Source organism: Caloenas nicobarica, chromosome 1 (assembly GCF_036013445.1).
Source record: "Caloenas nicobarica isolate bCalNic1 chromosome 1, bCalNic1.hap1, whole genome shotgun sequence".
Taxonomy (NCBI): Eukaryota; Metazoa; Chordata; class Aves; order Columbiformes; family Columbidae; genus Caloenas; species Caloenas nicobarica.
In genome coordinates this window covers 87,768,851-87,788,100 of record NC_088245.1, presented here as the reverse complement: position 1 = coordinate 87,788,100, position 19,250 = coordinate 87,768,851, and the positions used below count along the sequence as shown (strand labels likewise).

Below are 19,250 nucleotides of genomic sequence, written 5' to 3'. Positions count from 1 at the left end.
CCTGTGCTTTGTGGTTTAAAAGGCTGGTACCGAAGTAATCCCATTCCCCATGAAATGTGTCAGTTGAGGCCGTAAGCCAGGGGAGCCCATTTGCTGGCATGCCCCAGAGAGCTAGCCCAGATGCAGGGGTGACAGGACTGCCAGGCAGGATCACCAGAACACTGCTCTGGAGCCAGCACCACCCCTGGGTCACAGGTATCAGGTGGAACTAACATACTTGGGTAACCTTACCTTTCCTGATTCCAGCATCAGTGCTCCACACTGAAGCCCCATGCCCACTTTTCATGGATTGGATGTAAAATGGTTTGTAAAACTTTCTGGCTTCTTGGGTAGGGAAAAAAGGGACCCACAAATCTGCATCTGCAAGTACAGGAAGGACGGAAGGAAGGAAGGGGCAAATATCTGACCTGTGACTTTTGTTATCTCTGCAAAACACTTCTTCTAATTTTCTTCTTTCCTTAAAAAACAAGCAAACAAACACCACACAAAACCAACCAACCACCCAAAAGCAGGCAGCAGAACACTATCAAGTTTTGACCCAACTGCTTTGTGCAACAGTACTGAAGAAAGGGAAGTTTAAGGTGTTATTAAACTCACCCAGCACACTCACAACTAATCTTGTACTGGGGTACAGTCCCTCCATTCCTCTCCCCTGACAAACTTTCCTGATTAGTTTCTGTCTTCACATCCAGGCTGACTTCTGCACCCTGGTCTCCAAACAGTGACCTCATTGCCTTGTTCAGTTGGTGAGAAACTACAGTAAAATGGGAGAGGTAAACAAAGTGGGGGGAAACTAATGGCCAGAAGATTTAGGAGGAATGAATCTGCTCCTTGCCATCCCACTTCCATTGTGCGTCTGAGCTTGAGAAAGTGCAAGCTGAGCCTCGACGAGCTCTTTTCTGTGCTGGTTCCTCTGGAAACTCAGCCCAGCCCTCCAGATGGTGCCGCAGGACAACCAGCCTGCAAGTTATATGCCTGCCTAGTACTAGACCAACACTCCCACTACAAATCCCATAGAGTTAGTGCTGGAATTCACACACCTTCTGCAGCGAGAGCTCTTCATTCCCAGGCCAACCAGCTCACCAAGATATAAATATGAAAAACAAAAGCCTGTATTGTCACAGAGCTGAATTTGTGTCAGCCAGCAGTGTGGCTACTGCTAGTTCATGCTCATGCTGATTAGAGAAATAGTGTTAACAGCACTCTGCCTACAAGTAGTATGTTCAATATCACTATACAATGCAGCCTCCAATACCCTCCTTCGGGATGTGTTTCAAAGTGTCACCTCGTTCCTGACCCTGACAGATACCTCCAGGTCCTGGCCAGCAGCAGCTCAACTCACATTTGTCTTCTCAGACACTCAGTAAACACCTTTGTGTCCCTTTTCTTTAGAGGAAGGGGTCTTGCTGAGCTCACCCTGAAATATATCACCCTGGACAAAAGGGCTGAAAGGTTAAGGAGCTCCAGGGGGTGGTTCAGCAGAGAGCTGGGGGCCCAGTGCCTGCCAGAACCAACACTATAAAGGCAAAGAGGGGCTACAGACTGCATCTGACACAGATGCTGCAGGTCCTGCCTCGCCTCACGCAAGCCCTGGGATAAAAAGAAGATGCTGGGGCTCCAGTCGTGGCCTTGCTCGCTTTTCCTTCTCTTAGTTCTGCTCTCTGCCAGCGTTCAGACTGTGTCCTTACCAGCACAGAGGCTACAGGTAGGAAGGACTGGGAGAGCACTGAGGGAGGTTTCAGGAGTAGCAGGGGCAATTTGGGAAGGTCATGGTCAAACCTGGAATAAGTGGGGGGTCCAAATTCCAGCTACTGGAGGCTACTGTGTATTTTCACTGCTCCCTCACCTCCACTCCAACAGCTTCAGCTCTTGGGTGACTGTGTCTTTATAACCCAGCTCCTAAGAACCACCAGCACTGCAAGGGAGCAGACAGACAAAAGCTTTTTAGTGAGCTCTGGTCTGGGGCAGGCTGCCTGTGGGGCTCCCCACATTGCCTGCAGAGGCTTTAACGGTGAAGAGACCAGTGCTGTCTAACTCTGCCCTGTGTCAGCAGCCACCAGAAATTATAGTTGTGTCCCTCATCATGTGCAGTGTTCTGGTTCTGATGTCTCAGAGGGCAGGCTCACCCTGCTAGGTCAGGATTTTCACTCCTAAGTCAGTACTACCCTCCAGTAGACCCTCTTTAAGGCCAAGAGCCCGTCAGGATGCCAGCTAAGGGTTTCTTCACTTGGGTAAATCATTAACCCTCAGCAATTACAGCAAAAATACTTTGGCTTTCAAATCTACCAAGCTCTCTCTTACCCAAATCCTAACCTGAGCCCCAACACCTTGCTTTTACATCATCCTGGGAAAGCTACAGGGAAGTAGTTAGGACATGAACTAAAATCACAAGACCGATGCTGCTATGACTCACCACTTTCTACTCCTTGCTGAGGATGCCCGTGTCCGCTTCAATTAACTCACTACCGGAAAGAGGTGCACAAAGGCATCTTCAGCCTTAGCTCAGCACCCACGTGAGGGACAGATGTGGAATGGCTACTGCAGGCTGCTTCCCTGGGCAGCCGCGCCATGCCTCTGCTGTGCCCAATGCACCCTCGCCTCCCTACAGCCAGAGGCTGCTGGGGGTGTGTGATCAGCATGTGCCCGCCTACACAGATACCCTAGAGGATTCCCAGTAGATGGAGAGCCTCCCCTTCCTCACACCTGCATCCTTGATGCTGCTGCTCCTCTATACCCCCCATAGGCAGGTATTTGGGCAGGTATGTCTCCACCACCCCTCTGGACAAACAGAAATGCCACGCAGCAGCACACAGAGGTGCTCAGCATCAGCAAAAGGAGCAAGGACTGAAGCCTGTCACCTTCCACGTATGAGGGGGGTACGGTTTGACAAGACCAGGGCAATCTGCACAGAGGCAGAGGCTCACAGCAGCTACCTCCCTGCTCTTTTGGACCACAAAATCATTTCAGACTGCAGGAGCTGCTGGTCTAGCCCTTCCCTCTGCCTGCATGCAACATCACGAGCACAAAGCCTGTGTATTGGCACCATTTTATGTCCTGCCTGAGCCCAAGGGAAGGTGTAGGGCAGAGGAGTACAAAGGGGTACAAAGCTTATCATCAGGAGCACAGGCAACTCTACTCTCACCCCTCTCTCCTCTCTATCCCGCTTTCCCAGATGCTCCTTTCCCAGTTGCTGCCCCTGGAGCCTGAGCCCACGCTGGCTGAAGAGGACACAAAGGAGGGGTCCAGCTTTGGCCCTCAGCTGCTCTCCTCCACGCTCCCGTTCCTCCCGTCTGGGACTAGAGCTGCCCGTCCCTCTCTCTGGCGCAAGACCCTCACCAGTCGCAAGTGGGCACTGCCTGGAGATTGGGCCTGGAAGGCCATGCCCAGGGGCTGCTTTGGGCTGAAACTGGACCGGATCGGGACCTTCAGTGGTTTAGGGTGTTAGCCCTGGAGGGGTTCTGAGGTGAGACAGCCAGCTGTGAGGGCTTGGCCAGGCGGGCAGGGAAGAACTACGGGGCGATGTGAGAGCACGGATGGTGGGGAGGACCAGGAGCGAGGGTCGGGGACAGCAGGGCAGGCTGTGGAGCCCCCACCTGCCAGCAGCCGGGGCGAAGGCTGGGACGCGGGACCCTCCGTGCTAGCGGGGCCCGGCCGCGGTGCCAGAGCGGGCGGGCTGCACGCCGCTGCGCGGCTCACCGGCCCCGCTTCTCCGCAGCCGGAGGAGGAGACCCAGGCGCCCGCAGGACCGGCTTGGGAACCAGCACGGCGTGCCGGCGGCTGAAACCGGGAAGCTCCTGCCCCGAAGGAGCACGGCGGCGGCGGGGAAGCGGCGCGGCGCTACGAGGAGGAGCTGCCCGGCTCCGCGGCTGCCCCGCGGCCGCACGGCCCCTGCGCCCTCGCCGCGAATGAGGACGCGCTTGCTAATTAAACGGAGCTGTGCTAATTGCTGCGTGCGAGCTCGGCGGCAGTGCCCCCGCGGGAGGCCGTGGCTGCCCCCAGGCCGGGGGGCGGTGCGGGGCCGAGGGGCTGGCAGCGAGCGGAGGCCGCACCCGGCGGCAGCGCCGGCCGGACCCGGCGGCAGCGCCCGCCACCCCGGGCCGCAGGCGCGGGGCCACGTTGGGTACGCGCCGCCATTGCGGGTGGGCCGGGCGGCACGCGCGGCTGCAGCGCGGCTCTGCCGGGGCCGCGGGGGGGGCGGCGGGTGAGGGATCGACCGCAGGCGGGGGCAGAAGGGCCGCGTTGGCTCATCCCGGCCGCACTGTGCCCCCGGGCGCTGCGGTGTTTGCCGAGCAAACACAGCGGCCTCCTGTTTGCGCAGAAGCTGCCCCCGAGAGGCCCCCCCCCCCGCGCCGTGCTGCGGCTGGGGCACCACGAACCCCGGCGCGGGCTTGCACCCCTTGAGCCCTGCGCTGGACCACGGGAGCCGTCATCCCCTGGCCTTTAAGAAAAGGTCGTAACCTCGGCTGGGGCTAAACTTAGACACCAGCCCCTCAGTGGCACCGGGAATAGCAGCAGTATAAGGAGAGTTGGGTTACGTTCAAGCTGTGTGACCCATCTCTGGACCCCCTTCCCAGTGCCCGAGTGGCTCCCCCAGCCAGCTCCTCCTTCCTCATCCTGGAGCCCAGATCAGCCAAGCAGCTGGGGGGACAGGCCTGCTCCCACCACCCCCAGCCTGCATCCCCACCATTCCCACACTTTCCTCCAGAACCACCTCCCCAACAGACGGAGGCTTTCCAGTGTGCTCTGGATCTTGTGCCTAGTGTGGCTTTGTCCCACCACACCTGGGCTGTGCAAAGCCAGGGGGATGCAGCCTGGCGTGGCTCAGAGAGCAAGCCTGGCACGGAGGGCAGCAGCAGTGGCCATACAGGGAGCGCTCCTTCCTCGCAGGTGGCCGGCGAAGGCGGGCCGAGGCGGCAGACGGGCAGGATTTCCGCCGTCACGTCCCGCGGGTAGCAGCAGTGCCGCAGTGCCTCATTAAGATGGTGCTCACGCTGCGGCGCATGGCCTGCCGGGGAGACAGCTGGGCCTCCGGCCCCAACCAGAGCATGCCTGGCTAAATCCCCCACCAGGGGAGCCAAAGACGGGCAGGGGGTCCCCAGCCTGGGGGCAAGAGAGCTCCTAGCCAGCACCTGCTGCCTCCTAGTGCTGGGGGGAATGGGAGATGCTTGGGGACCTGCTGCTCCCTCAGGGTGTCTCCAGCATCTCTGCAGCCCCTTTGTCCTCACTGCCATGTCAGGGGAGCGGGTCAGGCTGGGGAAGGGGCGCAGGGCGCAGGCTGCAGCTGGGGGGTTCTCTCCTTTGTGAAACAGCACACACCATTGCACCGGTCGCTGGCGGCAGCCAGCCCTGAGAAAGCAGCTCCTCACCGGGATGGGGGCCTTTCCCACCTCCCCAGACAAGGGCCCAGCTGCCCTTCCCTGTCCTGGGGACACCTCCCCGCCGCAGAGCGAGGATCCGGTGTCCTCGGTGTCCAGAGCATCTTTCACCACCACCACGATCGCCCTCACCCCCCAGCCCAGGGGTGGCTCGGAGAGAACGTGCAGCGCGCACCCCCGCTCCGCGGGGACCTTCGCGGACCCCCCTACCCGGCGCGGGGCCTTTGTTCGGGGGCGGTGGGGGGGTCGCTGGGGGGACCGAGGCAGCCGCACCCGCAGCGCGGGCGCACGTAGCCCGGCCCGGCCCCCGCGCTCCCATTCGGCGCCGGCCCGGCGGGGCGGGCCCCAGACCTTCCCCTGCGCGGCTATAAAGGGCGGTGAAGGGCTCCTGCGCCACCTTCTCACTGCGCGCCGGGGCGGCTTAGAGGCAGCAGGTAACGGGCGGGGGGAGCAGGGGGGTGGGGGGGGGGGAGACCGCACACCAGCCGCCACTATCGCCCACCCGGGGGCCGGCGCCGCGGGGGTGGGCCGGGCTGGAGCGGGGTGCGGCGGGCGGCAGCCCCCGGGCGGAGCGGCGCCGCGTGGCGGCGGGGCCTGCGGGCACAAAGGCGTTGCGGAGCGGCGCGCCGTAAGATGGAGGCGGCGTGAGGCGAGTGAGGGGGGCGGTGAGGCGTTGGAGGGCGGGAGCGGGGGGACACACACAGGCCGCCTGGAGGGGAGGGGGCGGCGGGTAGGCGTCGCTGGTTGGGGGCGAGGGGGGGGGAAGATCGCCCCGGGAGGGGGCGGGTTCGGAGCGCGCGCACCTCTCCCTCCCTGTCCCCCGGCGGTGGGCGAGCCGTTAACGGCGCGCCGGGCGGGGGTGCGAGGCGCGGCTGCCGCGGGCGGTGGCCGGTGACCCGCCCTCCCCACCCGCCCATCCCCGCTCGGGGCGCCTCACCGGCGGTCTCTGCCCGCAGGAACATCCCGAAGAAGCGAAGATGGTGAAAGTCGGAGTCAACGGGTGAGCGCTGGCGCTGGGCTGCCACAGCGGGAGGCGCGGGGGGGGGGGGGCGGGCAAGGTCGCTTCAAGGGCGGGGGGGAACTGTGTGTACCCCCGATCTTGCTCCATCGTCGACGCCGTGGCGGGCTGAGGGGCTGGGGCAGGGCGGGCTGCTGAGTCACTTCCCCCTGCAGATTCGGGGTGACTCACCCCGGAAGCACTGCTGCTCCCCCGTTGCTCTGGCGCCCCCGGGGGTCTCTGCACCCCTCCGGCGGGCTGCAGCCCCCCACCAAAAGGTCACCGGGTGGATCGTGTGTCGGCAGCGGCCCGGGGGATGTGACCTTCTCCCGCCGGGCTGAGGAGTAACCAGATCCCCAGGGCCCTCAGTAAATTTAGCTTGACCTTTCCGGTGCAGGGTCACTCTTAATCTTTAACTGAGGCACCTCGGCCTTTGAACATGCTGCTGGGCTCCCTCCCAACCCCCTGGGCAGGGAGCGGTGGATGCTCCCGAGGGAACACAGTAGGACCTGCCCAGCCTAGCAGGTTCTCTGTTGCTCCTCCTCACCCATGTGTCTCTCTCCCCAGATTTGGCCGTATCGGCCGCCTGGTCACCCGGGCTGCTATCCTCTCTGGCAAAGTCCAAGTGGTGGCCATCAACGATCCCTTCATTGATTTGAACTACATGGTGAGTTGCCTTACAGTGCCCTCTTGAGGCCTCTCCAAGTAGGGCTCCTCCGGCTCTGTTCTAGTAGCTTCTGAGGAAAAATGGGTATGGGGTGGAGGCACAGAGATGAGAGGTTCGGCAGAACCAAGCACAGCGCAGCAGTTTGACAAGGTCACTGAGGAGGTGGGGAGCTGGGACTGTGGTGTAGGTAGAACAAGGCTTGGAGAGATGGCAGCTGGGGTGACTGATCTTCCTCTCTCCTCATTGCTAGGTTTACATGTTCAAATATGACTCTACTCATGGTCACTTCCGGGGCACTGTCAAGGCTGAGAATGGGAAACTCGTGATTAATGGGAATCCTATCACCATCTTCCAGGAGTAAGTATCTCTTGCCCCTTTGGAGGATGAAAGCAGGCTTATTGCAGAGCAGCTCTTACAGTTTTGTCCCTCTGCAGGCGTGATCCCAGCAACATAAAGTGGGCAGATGCTGGTGCTGAATATGTTGTGGAGTCCACTGGTGTCTTTACCACCATGGAGAAGGCTGGGGTGAGTATGCCACAGTGGCACACAGGCGAAGGGACCACTGCTCCTGTCTGTCAGGCACATCATCACGTATAGAGTTGCTCAAGCTGGGAAAGAGATGGGACTGGGAGGGAGAACAGGTTGTCTGAAGAAGTGAGCTGTTGGATGGATTCTGAGTTAATCTTCCATTTTTTTGCAGGCTCACTTGAAGGGTGGTGCTAAGCGTGTTATCATCTCTGCCCCCTCAGCTGATGCTCCCATGTTTGTGATGGGTGTCAACCATGAGAAGTATGACAAGTCCCTGAAAATTGTAAGGTAAGGAGAAAGGAAGATGCTCCCTGGCCTGCAGTTCCCACCAGCTGTGTGAGGGTCTCATCTCACCTCTGTAGATGCCTCTGGCTGATGAGCCTTCCTCTTTCTCTTCCCCAGCAATGCCTCTTGCACTACTAACTGCCTGGCGCCCTTGGCCAAGGTCATCCACGACAACTTTGGCATCGTGGAGGGTCTTATGGTAGGTCTGGAACTTGCTGCTCAGGAGGGTGCCCATGTGAGAGGAAAAGCATTTGTATTCCCTGTGTCCCTTGGGGTGGGGTGAAGGTGCTTGGGATGCTTCTTCTCAAGAGTATCGGTTGTGCTCTTACTCCAGTGCTTTCTTCCTGCAGACCACTGTCCATGCTATCACAGCCACACAGAAGACAGTGGATGGGCCCTCTGGGAAGCTGTGGAGGGATGGCAGAGGTGCTGCCCAGAACATTATTCCAGCATCTACTGGAGCTGCTAAGGCTGTGGGAAAAGTCATCCCTGAGCTCAATGGGTGAGTGGTGTCCCTTCTTGGGTGTCAGGAGGTGGCAGCCAGTGCCTGGCCAGCTCTGACCTATTCCCAGCAGAATGGAGGGCTGGCAGAAGGGTGCTGGATGCTCTTCCGTGCTGACTCATGTCTTGTACAGGAAACTTACTGGAATGGCTTTCCGTGTGCCAACCCCCAATGTCTCTGTTGTGGACCTGACCTGCCGTCTGGAAAAACCAGTAAGTGTTATGGACAAGGCCCAACAGCCTCCAGATCTGCCCCTGCTTCCTCTAAACTACTTTCACCTGGAATTGCCCTATCTGCGTTTATCTCTTCCCTAAGAAGATTTGATCTTGGTGAAAATAGCACCTGCCATGTATGACTACTGCCATGTATGACTGCTGCCCTGGTGCTCCCATGTGTCTCCTCCCCCTCCCCGGCAGACATTTTGTGTTACTTGGCATCTGACCATCTTAAATTTGTCTCCTCTCAGGCCAAGTATGATGATATTAAGAGGGTAGTGAAGGCTGCTGCTGATGGGCCCCTGAAGGGCATCCTGGCATACACAGAGGACCAGGTAACTTGTAGTCTCTTGGCATGTGGCTATTGCTGCTCGCCTTTTTTTTTCCTGATGGTAGCAGCTGCTTTGGGATCCTGATTTCTAGATCAAGCATATGTATTACAATTTCCTCTCTGTTCCAGGTTGTCTCATGTGACTTCAATGGTGACAGCCATTCCTCCACCTTTGATGCGGGTGCTGGCATTGCACTGAACGACCACTTTGTCAAGCTGGTTTCCTGGTAGGCATGGCCTTGGGAGTGGTTGGGGAGGCTGACACAGACAAGTTACAGACTTCTGTTCATCACTGTCAGCTGTCCATGTGGGGTGATACATAGACCCCTGCTCAGTAGGGTGGCTCCAACACTAGCAGTCTCTTGTGGAGCAAGATTGCTTTTTATCTGAAGTTGCTGTAGCCTTCTCCTTACCCTACTGGAGGGCATACGGGGTGCTTACTGCTTTCTTTACTGGAAGTAGATGGGAAGCTGCCTGGTTCAGTTGTGTGGGATGGGGCAGAGGAGCAGGAACAATTGAGGAATGAGATGCAAGAAATGGGTCAGTCCTGACAGCTCTTCTCTTTCTGTCTGCAGGTACGATAACGAGTATGGATACAGCAACCGTGTTGTGGACTTGATGGTCCACATGGCATCCAAGGAGTGAGCCAAGCACACAGCCCCCCCTGCTGCCTAGGGAAGCAGGACTCTCCTTTGTTGGAGCCCCTGCCCTTCTTCACCACCGCTTAGCTCTGCATCCTGCAGTGAGAGGCCAGTTCTGTTCCCTTGTCTCCCCCACTCCTCCAACTTCTCCCCGAGCCTGGGGGAGGTGGAGAGGCTGATAGAAACTGATCTGTTTGTGTACCACCTTACATCAATAAAAGTGATCACCATCTGAAATGCCTTATCTGTCAGTGGGAAATGGGAGAAAGTGGGGGGTAATGAGCAAATGTAGGTGCTTGCTTTAAGATGGGCCCTGCCAGCCTGGCTGCAACTGCTGGGCCAGGTCTTCTAAGCAGTGGCACATGAACACTGAGGGTGTGAACCTAGGTGACAGAGACATGGGAAGTGCTGTAAGGAGTTGTTAGGACAGCTGGAGTCATGCACAGGCATGGCACAGCCCTGGACACCTGACTTGCAGGGACAGTCCATCTTTGGGCTGCAGTGAGCAGAGCTGTGGCATGCAGACTGGTGAGCAACCTGTGCCAGATGCAAGCAGCAAGACTCCTGCCTGTGAGCCAAATTAAGGTGTGGTGCAGGGCTGCACTTGCAGGACTGCTATGTGGTAGAATCAAAAGCAGCTCTGCTGTTCCATCCACCTTGTGGCTCTATGGATTTGCTTGTCTGATGTAGGCAGAATGAAGTGCCAAGCAGCTGACTACTTTTGCATTTGGTTTGGCAAAGGGGTACAAGAAACAGGAATTATTTCTTCTCATTCCCCCTGCCTTAGCATAAATGTTACAAGGAGGATCTTTAATTTGCTTTTACTTCTTAAGATAATCAACTTGCCCCAGAGGAGATGGCTGCCTAGGGACGTGTGGGAGGCCAGTGTTAGCATGGTGGTAGCTGGTCTTAATTCTGGATTAATTCTCTGCAGAAGGAGAGGCTGTTGCAGTTAAGCTCCCTGAGCAGCAGATCTCTGCAAGGTGAGTGTCAGCCCGAGGCCAGGAACATGTTACCTTCTGCTGCTGCCTAGCGACCAAGTCTTCTGTAACCCATGAGCACTGGGGTAGATAGAAGGTGCACTGCACAGAAACATGTGGCCCTCCATTTTTAGCAGCTCAGTTTACTGTCTCAAGGCTGGTGTGTCATCCTTTCCCTGGCAGGCAGGGTTGGAGCCTCAGACCCTGATCTGGAGCAAGGACTTAAGCTAGAGGACTTAAAACTCCCAGGTTTGGGATATGTTGGACACAGTTTCCTGGAGCTGCTTATTTCCAGTGGTTGGGCTGTGTAAAAATTAAATGTTTACTGGGCTAGAGGGCAATGACTCAAAGCTGCTCTGCAAGGACGAACAGGTTGAATAACCTGGCCCTGGATAGGAGCTGGGACTTTGAGCAGGTTGTTAGCTCTGGGACAGCAGCAACACCTGCCTTATCCCACAAATTGCCCCAGGGGAGATTTAGGCAACTTTGGGGTTAAATGGTTGCCTGATGCTAGGGCTAACTGGTGATAGCCCTCCTGCAGAGTTGGGTTTCTGCTGGGGAGAGGTGTAGCCTGTGGGCCTGTCAGGCTTACAGAGTCTTGGGTTGGTCTTATCCTGTCCTTGACTGCTGTGCTTGGGTGCTTTGAGCAGTTGTCCTGTGTGCTGCTGCTGCTGCCTGCCCATTTGTGTGTGTGAGCCAGCGAGTACCTTGCTTGATAATCTGGAAGTGCAGAGAGGCTACCAAAACTCCTTGTTGTGGGGGATGCCTGTTTTTCCATGTAAAGCAAAGAGATTTTGAACTGAGTTTAAAGTAGGAACTGTTCAACAAGTCACCTTATTCCTCTAAAAAGCCTTGTTTCCTGAGAAAGTTAAGACTGCCTGGAAATTCACCTAGAGCAAAGAACTCAAGAATGCTTGTTATTTAACAAGAGCCCTATGTAACTCGAGATCAAATTGCTGTGAGAATGAGCAAATTCATGCTGCCTGGGGGGTTAGGTGGCAGAAGAGTATGTGATCTCAGACCAACAATTGCTGAGAACGTCTCAGATAAAGGTTCACTGTGTTTTAAAATGCTATTTCAACGGTTTTACAATCTTGCTTGAAATTCTTGGAAAAATGATAATGGTATCTAGGTGATGCAAGCCAGGAATCACAGAATTTAAAACATGTTTGCTTTTATATAGAAACAGGGTAAGCACACAGCAAACAAGTCATGCTGCCTTTGGATTGCCTGGAGGGCTTGGTTTCCTCTCTCATAAGCTTCCAAAGCAGCACAGCTCTCCTCAATCCCCATTTTGTGTCCAGACACTGTGCCTGCAGATGGCACCACAGCAAGGCCTCTCCAGACAGATGGAAAAGCTAGCTCAGTGGCCAGCCTGTCCAGGAACTGCAACCCTGTCCTAATTTTTTTTTTTTTTTTTTGACATGCATGACTGCGGATGGCATTGGGATAAAGATGGGAGATCTGCTGTGGCAGCTGCTTCTCTCTCTGGAGAAGTTTTTCCTTAACGAGGGGAGCTCTAGCTTTGCTTTTAAAGCATTTATAAGGAAAACTGATAGAAATGCTTGGTCAGGGAAGGCAGGCGCTCAGGGAGACATAGAGAGGCTCTTGTTCAGCAAAGGAACTAAAACCACTCGTGCTACTCTGCTGGGAGGAACCGGCCCTAAAAGCAGCTGCGACAAGCCAGAATCCATCCTGGTTTATGAACACCTTGCAAGGGGAAGGTATAGAAAGATGCTGACCCTGGCCAAAGGCTCGGCTCTGCCTTCCTCGACTGGCCTGGCACTGGGGCTGGCTGCGCTGGGCCCTCGGGGGAGAGGGATGCACCTGAGACACAGGGTCACCCCTTTGCAGGGCTGTGCCAACACAAAGGTCTCCAGCTGACCCGAGGGACAACTTCTCTGATGGGCAGCCAACCACTTCTAGGGGTGGTAAGCTGCACCTCTTGTTTTCTTTTTTAAGACAGAGGAAATTCAAGTGATGCTTCTGTATGGTATTTAGCAGTGATGTTACAGGAAAATTCCCTTTTATGGCAACATTGAATGTTTAGAGAAATTATTTTATACTTCATTGGTATTTGCACACACTACCAAACGTGCACTATTCCCCCCAAGAAAGGGCTGGTTGTCCTCAGACCACCTTCTTCTCAAGATGCCAGCACGAAACTTCAGCATTAAGGAAGATACCGTGTAGTGAAAACCATCTCAAGCAGATGTGGAAACTAAATAAGCTTGCTTGAAAAAAAATCACACCAAAATGTAACAAAATGATGACTGCATAAGCACAGTAAAAACAGTCTTGGACATTTAAAAAATACTCTGTCCGCTTCTGAAGTAAATGAGTCTTTGAGCAAAGCAATTGACAAGATCTGTGCAAGGAAGAGGAGATACGGGTCTCTGATAGGAAAGACTATGACACAAGGCATATACTGGAAGTCGTATAAGATCAAACATTTTAAATGATAATGCTCCAAACTCCTTTGTAACAGATGCCATTCAAAAAATGCAGGTTCCTGACTTGAACTCGGGGTATGTAAATACTCACAGAAAGCAGGCATTTCATCAAAAACAAGCTGCCTGCCTTTGTGCAATTGTACTGTATACACACTGCAAAACCCAATAAATTCTTTCTTACTCTTCTGAGCTGAATGTAATTTCTTACTACAGGACAGCTAACTTAAGTCCATACATTATCTTGCTATAAAAGTGTCATCTTCTTGAGGGAGTTATTCTCAATTAAATGTTTCTAGAAGGAAGAGTAGTACGGATTATACTTTACCGAATAAGATTTGCAAAGGCAGCATTCAAAAAGCTGAAGCTGTAGTCAAATGAATACAGAAGAAAAACTTATAAATACTAGCACATTAAACTTGAACCTAAAAAAGGGCAGCTTTTTAGGAAACTATGTGACAAATAGAAAAAGTAGTATGAAAACCTTTTTTGAACGCATCTCGGAGACCAGAAAGCTACCAAAAAGCCATAAGATGGTGTGGGACTGATTAAGGAAGCTAAAAAGCACAGCAGAAAAGTAAAACCGATGTTTTGCCATCAGAAGAGCTTTGGGGTATTGTTAGACGAGAGAATTTTTTCCTCAGCAGCAATGAAACAAAGCCACCATTGCAAACTGAAGTGTCAGGACTTGGGAACATGTCCATGACCTAAAGGGCAGCAAATCCTCAGTACCAGGTGGCCAGACTTGGTCTCCAGCACAAAATGGGTGAACAGATAGTCATGCTATAAGTAATTCATGACTCACATCAGCTCCCGTGTGATGAAAAACAACTGGATTTAGGAAAAAAAAACCAGACTGGCAAAAACTTTCAAAGAACCTGAACTGCCCCAGGACAGCTCTCCATGCTGAAAACTAGTAGCAAGGCTGGTGGTGACTGAGAGAGAAGGTGCAAGTAACTAGCATCTGAGGACACTGCCCCAGTGTCATTCCCATTCAGCACCTTCAGAACAATTTGCTTTGTTGATTATGCAAAATGATGTAGACACACTTAACACTGAATCAGTCTTGTAGAAAGGTGCAGAAAGATCTTGTGACTGGGTTATTAAAAATGATGGGTAAAATTCAAGGTTGCTAAGTGAAAAGCAATACATGTGGGGAGGGGGGAACTCTGACATTGCAGGTCTCAAAGCCCTGTGTAATGTTACCAAACTCCGCACCAAAAGAGCGACTTTATTGGCCTTGCTCTCGAGTCCTGGGACAGAAGAAATATAGGTGGTTTGTAATCTCTGTAATCAGCTTTTCAGTTGCCAACTTGGGTACTGATTTAGGCGCTGGACCCTAAGCAGACACTGAAATCTCACTGAATGCATGTGGCCCCCAGCTCCTCCATCTCCTTCAGACTCCTGGTATGCCTTCCTCAGCCTGACTACACTGCCATCTAGACCACATCATGAAGTGAGTTTAGGCACTGGGCAAAAATGCTCACTCACCTTTCTCTTTTAAAGACCAAAATAACTAAACTTTTCACTCTCAAAACATTTTTCTCCAGCCTGGAATCATGGTTAGGAGTCTTTGCTCCACCTGCTCCAATTTGTGATGCAAAGCACGACGAAGCACACCAATGTCACATGGGGATAAAAGATGTTTAGATACCATCAGCTTCAGCATCTGGCTGGGAACTCACACAAGGTTGCTTGCGAGCCCTGCTTCCTAAGTCTTTCCAAACCTCCTGTTGCCCCAAGGTTGATGAGTCACTAGTATTTCTTGCTCTTAGATGTATCTATGCATAGCTTAAGTATTGGCTATATATGTATGGCAATAGAACCTATGCTTTGACTCTATTTTAAAATACATTTTAATTCCTCCTGGCATTTTTGACTGAGATATTTACTCCTTTTGAGAATCTATATCATTCCTATGTATCAAAAATGGTATCCGTTTTGGCTGTCAATTACTTGTCCCTCTATAAATCTGTGCAGCTTTTTTCTACTCCTTCATGATTTCTACTCTCCTCCCTGGCTTCTCATTGGTTTTCGTACATGGCTTGTCAGACTAACCACTGATGTCATTTGTTCACCTGTCTTCTCAAAATGTCTTCTCCAGTGCATTTAAAAATTGACATCAGCAAACCACAGATTTCAGCAGTCAACGCTGCTTCATCACCGCTCAGGGTCAGAGTGCTTTGCAAAACACTGTTTGCAGGAAGGCAGCTGCAGCGCTGTGCTCATTGCCAGCACCACTCTCTCCCTCTCCCCAAGCAGCCTCAGGCTCTGTGCAGTGGCTCCTTCGCTGCTGTGGCACCCCGTGCACCTCTCTGCTGCTCTAGGGCATCTGTGCCTGGAAATGTAGAAGTGTTTATTCTGAGAAGATCCTGTCAAGGATCCTCCTTAATTGCTAATGGCCTGGAAAGTGCTTCATCATGCCCCTCTGACCACATTCTGCTCTTTCTAAATGCAGAACAGACATATCTGGTGAGTACTTATATTTTTTTTCCCTAATTTTCATTTTTTTTCCCAATATCAGCCAAGAAGAAAGGTTTATATTACTGCTAGGATTGATTTTTCTTTAAATATAACTATATCAACTTGTTAGTGTCCTTAGACATTGTCACTTTTTTCTTGAGGTGATAGGAGTAGCTGAAGAACTTTTTTATACAGCTGAATTATTTTGTTGTCCCTCTATTCCTTTTCCTGCACCCACAGTTGCTGCAGTTGTTACAGGGTTTATTTTAATTAATTAAGGTCAGGCTTAATTACTATTTTTTTATTATTATTTCTAATTGTCACATGGCCACTTATTCAAGGAAGTAGTTTACTGAAAGCTATTTTCTCATGCCTACTAAATCACAGCTTTTTGGATAACTGGAAAAACTCTCTTATTTCCAAAGGTCTCCCACTTAATCATACTTTTTTAATACTTCCCCCAAGTAATTTGATTGTAGAAAAAGGCTACATAACACCATGCAGTTCCTTGTTATGGCATTTTTGTCCTGGGTAGTATCTTGATTTGTTTCTCAGTTGATTCCTTGTCTTTAGGCAACCATCAATCCTAACCCAGTCTTCATCTGTCATAAGGACATATAAAATCATTGCCTTACTTGGGCATGCCATCATTTGTAAGTTGATGAGAAACTCTACATGGCACAGCATATTTTTCAGGATCTCCAGCCAAGGTCTCCCATGACAACATAATTTTCCTTTTCACACAAAGCAGAGAGGTACTTAACAAATAAATCACTGTGTTTTGTTTGGTGATTCAGGAGTATATAAAAGATCCTTCAATGCCTTGACAAAGTTGTGTGTCAGATCATGTTGTTTTGCTGTTAATTCTAGAGTGAATGTGTTTTTTAGCACAGCTTGCAACCCCAATTCACAATTGTTCTTGCCTATTCCACCTTTACTAATATGGTGATCTAGCAGTTCTACAATGTGTCCATGAACATTAAAAATGTCAATTAAACGCATTTCTTCCTTCCCTAAGAACTTCTGTTTTTCTCTTGCACCTTGCCCAGATGCAGTCTGCCATGGAAGGTGAAAACGCTACCTCTTCTGATCTGTTGTGATACCGGTTTGACTTGGTCACGATACTTTTAGTGGCCACTTGAGCTCCTTTTCCATAGTGTTGCCTTAGTACCTTCCCAGCTCTTGCAGCGGCTCTCCCAGCTCTGAAATCTATACTCCCCTCTGCCAGTGGACTACGACATCCTCTCCTTGTTCCTATCCCAAGAGAAAGTGGCCTAAGCATTTAGAAAATTCACATGTAAAAACACTCCTCACAGTCTCATACACCCAGTGGAAGATTGTCAGTGGTGACTGGGCTTCCCTAAAGCTGTCAGTAGCTCATCGATTTCTCCATGCTGTCTTACTATCACTCCCAGCATTTACCACTGTGTATAGGGGCTTGCGAGATGTTTTCAGGAGCCTGTCTGTGCATCATTCAGGTGTATCTCCAAGGAGACAGCACTCCACTGTGTTCTGCGTTAATTCTGACCTGTCCTCTCAAAAGGAGGTTTTTTTTTACCCGCAACCAGAGCATTTGACATCTTTGATCATCATGTGCAAGTTCTGAGACACTCTGTGCCACAGGTACCCAAGGCAGCAACGACCACAAACATGGCCTTTTGAGAACAATCAAAGCTTTTGTGGCAGATGTAGGCGGCTTAGGAAAGCCAATATCCTAGCACAAATCTAGAAACAAGAACATCTTTCTATGCAGCTTTGATCTCTCCTACCTCTTGGCTAAGAAACAAGATAAACAGGTTACCAGGGAATCAAAAGTTGCTCCAGCAAAGGCTGTCAGCATCACATTTAGGTCCACCTAAAGAATCCTGAAAGGGGAAAAAAGCTAACTCAGACAAAGCAGAGTCGTATGGGACAGATAACAAAGTGTCTTCAGCAAAAGGGTGCTGGGTGGAAAATACAGGACCTTAACTGAATGGAGAGGCAAATTAGATTCTTTCAGTTCTGAGATATGATCTAAAATAGATGGGATCCAGGAATGAGAGATGGGAGGAAGCAGGCTTGCTTAACACAGGGAAGATGAACTGGGCTATTTAATGGTTAGGCTGACGGAACCCTCTCTAGAGTCACTAAGAACATCTCACGTCCACGTGGCGAGGTGCAATGAGAGCGATGCTCTCTGCCCTCTGTGTGGGAAAATCTGGTGGTCTTCATCAAGAAACTCAGTGGGCCTGGTCTCAGAGTTAGCTTGCCATACAGTGTCATCTCTGAAGATGAGGGCTCACCCTTGAGATGAGTTCTAGGGAACTTCATTAGAGAAGGGACAGGGGAGGCCACTCGGCATGCCACAAGATCAGAAACACATTCAGCAGGGAGCCAGGGCTCACTTCTGCAACATGCCTCGCACCGCCTGTTCTGGTCGCTTGCCAAGAGGCTGATCTCAGCACATGGAGCACGGAGAACTGCATCTCCCACCCCAGCTCAAAGCCTGATCGTGTCCCTTATCACCTCATGGAGGCAGGATGCTGACAAGAGGATTTGTCCCAGCCTGGGGACAGCTCTTGCCTCAAGGGAGGGTTTTTGTGCCACTCCCGCTGCTGAAACACAAGTTGTGCCTGTCCTTACCTAGACACAACAGTCCAAATGTTGGGGAGTGGGAAGCCAGAGCAATCACTAGCATGTTCTCAGGCTGCCCAAGTAAGTCTCCACCAACACAAACTTGTGTAGGGTGGGGAAGCTGAACCGGCCTGCCTAAATGTTCAGTGGGAGGACGTGTTGGCAGTTGCACTTTCCTCCCCCACGCACCCTGAGAACTGGTGTGGCAGTCGCACTGGTAGCTGGCCATGCCCTCTCAGAACTGCGGCCTTCAATGGGGCAGCTGACGGCTCTTTGTGGAGACCCAGGGTCGCTGGGCAGGGTCGTCAGCAGAGGAGGGGCCCAGAGCGCCCACAGCCCAGAGAAGCTGAGAAGCTTCTTGAAGGCCCACGCTTGAGGGGGCGGGGTGTAGAGAAGCCAAGAAGCTTCTGGAATGCCCACAGCCAGATCTGAGCAGACTATAAATGGGGTTCCCGCCAGCGACCCCCTTTGTGTGGTCTCCTTGGAGCTGCAGGTCTGCCATGCTGCCGGAGTCCCTCCCCTTAGACGGAGAAGCCGTCTAAGGTGACCTCCCGGGATGGGGAGCGCCTCACCTCCGTGTGTGGGTGAGTGATAAATTACTGATTATATGCTCTAATAAGTCCTTGCCTGGTAGGTAAGTGTGAACTCCTCGTCTGGGGCAGGCGAGTGTAAGTCCTGGCCGCAGTAGGCTAGTGTTTCTCTCTTATGAGCAGAACGGGGCAGAGAGGGCTCTGGTTTTGTTTTCTCATGAGTGCGTATATGCACGCTGTGGATCCTCATTCTTATTTTGCTGCACCCCAAATAATTTCCTAACCTAATATCCGAACCTTTATCTTATGTTATCAGAGTGCTAGTCCGCCTAAACTTATATTTGGGACGCCTCCATGACAGAGGACCTCACTGCCAATCCAGAGAGACATAATCCTAAAAGGATGGTCTTGGAGAGATGTTCATGGAGGTGACCAGAGAGCAGCCACATCTGAAGAGTCCTGAGATGGCTGCTGACAGAGAGACTGCCCAGATGCATCCTGTCATGAGACCCCATTCAGTAAGAGACATCTGTGCTTGGGCTGTACTTGGGCAATAAACATTGCCATTAATCCATGGATGCCAAGTGAGACATGACATGCCAAGGTATGCTCTAGTACACCAAGCACCACACCAGGCTCAGCTGCAACACGCTCACGGGTAAGCATGGTCAGC

General features: G+C 52.4%; 2 protein-coding genes across 2 annotated transcripts; both read left to right on the top strand.

Annotated features, from left to right (window-relative positions):
- The first annotated feature begins 1,606 nt into the window (after nt 1-1,606).
- LOC135984485 (C-type natriuretic peptide 2-like) lies at nt 1,607-3,900 on the top strand. Its single transcript, XM_065626820.1, has 3 exons — nt 1,607-1,705; nt 3,173-3,463; nt 3,716-3,900. The coding sequence occupies exons 1-2, from the start codon at nt 1,607-1,609 to the stop codon at nt 3,443-3,445; spliced, it is 372 nt and encodes a 123-aa protein (XP_065482892.1). The 3' UTR covers nt 3,446-3,463; nt 3,716-3,900.
- A 1,851-nt stretch (nt 3,901-5,751) lies between these two features.
- On the top strand, nt 5,752-9,778 carry GAPDH (glyceraldehyde-3-phosphate dehydrogenase). The gene is made up of 12 exons (XM_065627083.1): nt 5,752-5,809; nt 6,332-6,375; nt 6,940-7,039; nt 7,290-7,396; nt 7,474-7,564; nt 7,740-7,855; nt 7,970-8,051; nt 8,203-8,354; nt 8,488-8,566; nt 8,821-8,904; nt 9,030-9,127; nt 9,476-9,778. The coding sequence occupies exons 2-12, from the start codon at nt 6,353-6,355 to the stop codon at nt 9,543-9,545; spliced, it is 1,002 nt and encodes a 333-aa protein (XP_065483155.1). The 5' UTR covers nt 5,752-5,809; nt 6,332-6,352; the 3' UTR covers nt 9,546-9,778.
- The last annotated feature ends 9,472 nt before the right edge of the window (nt 9,779-19,250 follow it).

Excerpts from the sequence above, each read along its gene's own strand:
- GAPDH (XM_065627083.1), top strand. The coding sequence starts at position 6,353 with ATGGTGAAAGTCGGAGTCAACGG. Across the intron at positions 7,040-7,289 it reads TCATTGATTTGAACTACATG|GTTTACATGTTCAAATATGA; the intron begins GTGAGTTGCCTT and ends CCTCATTGCTAG. Across the intron at positions 7,397-7,473 it reads CCTATCACCATCTTCCAGGA|GCGTGATCCCAGCAACATAA; the intron begins GTAAGTATCTCT and ends GTCCCTCTGCAG.
- LOC135984485 (XM_065626820.1), top strand. The coding sequence starts at position 1,607 with ATGCTGGGGCTCCAGTCGTGGCCTTGCTCGCTTTTCCTTCTCTTAGTT. Across the intron at positions 1,706-3,172 it reads TACCAGCACAGAGGCTACAG|ATGCTCCTTTCCCAGTTGCT; the intron begins GTAGGAAGGACT and ends CCGCTTTCCCAG.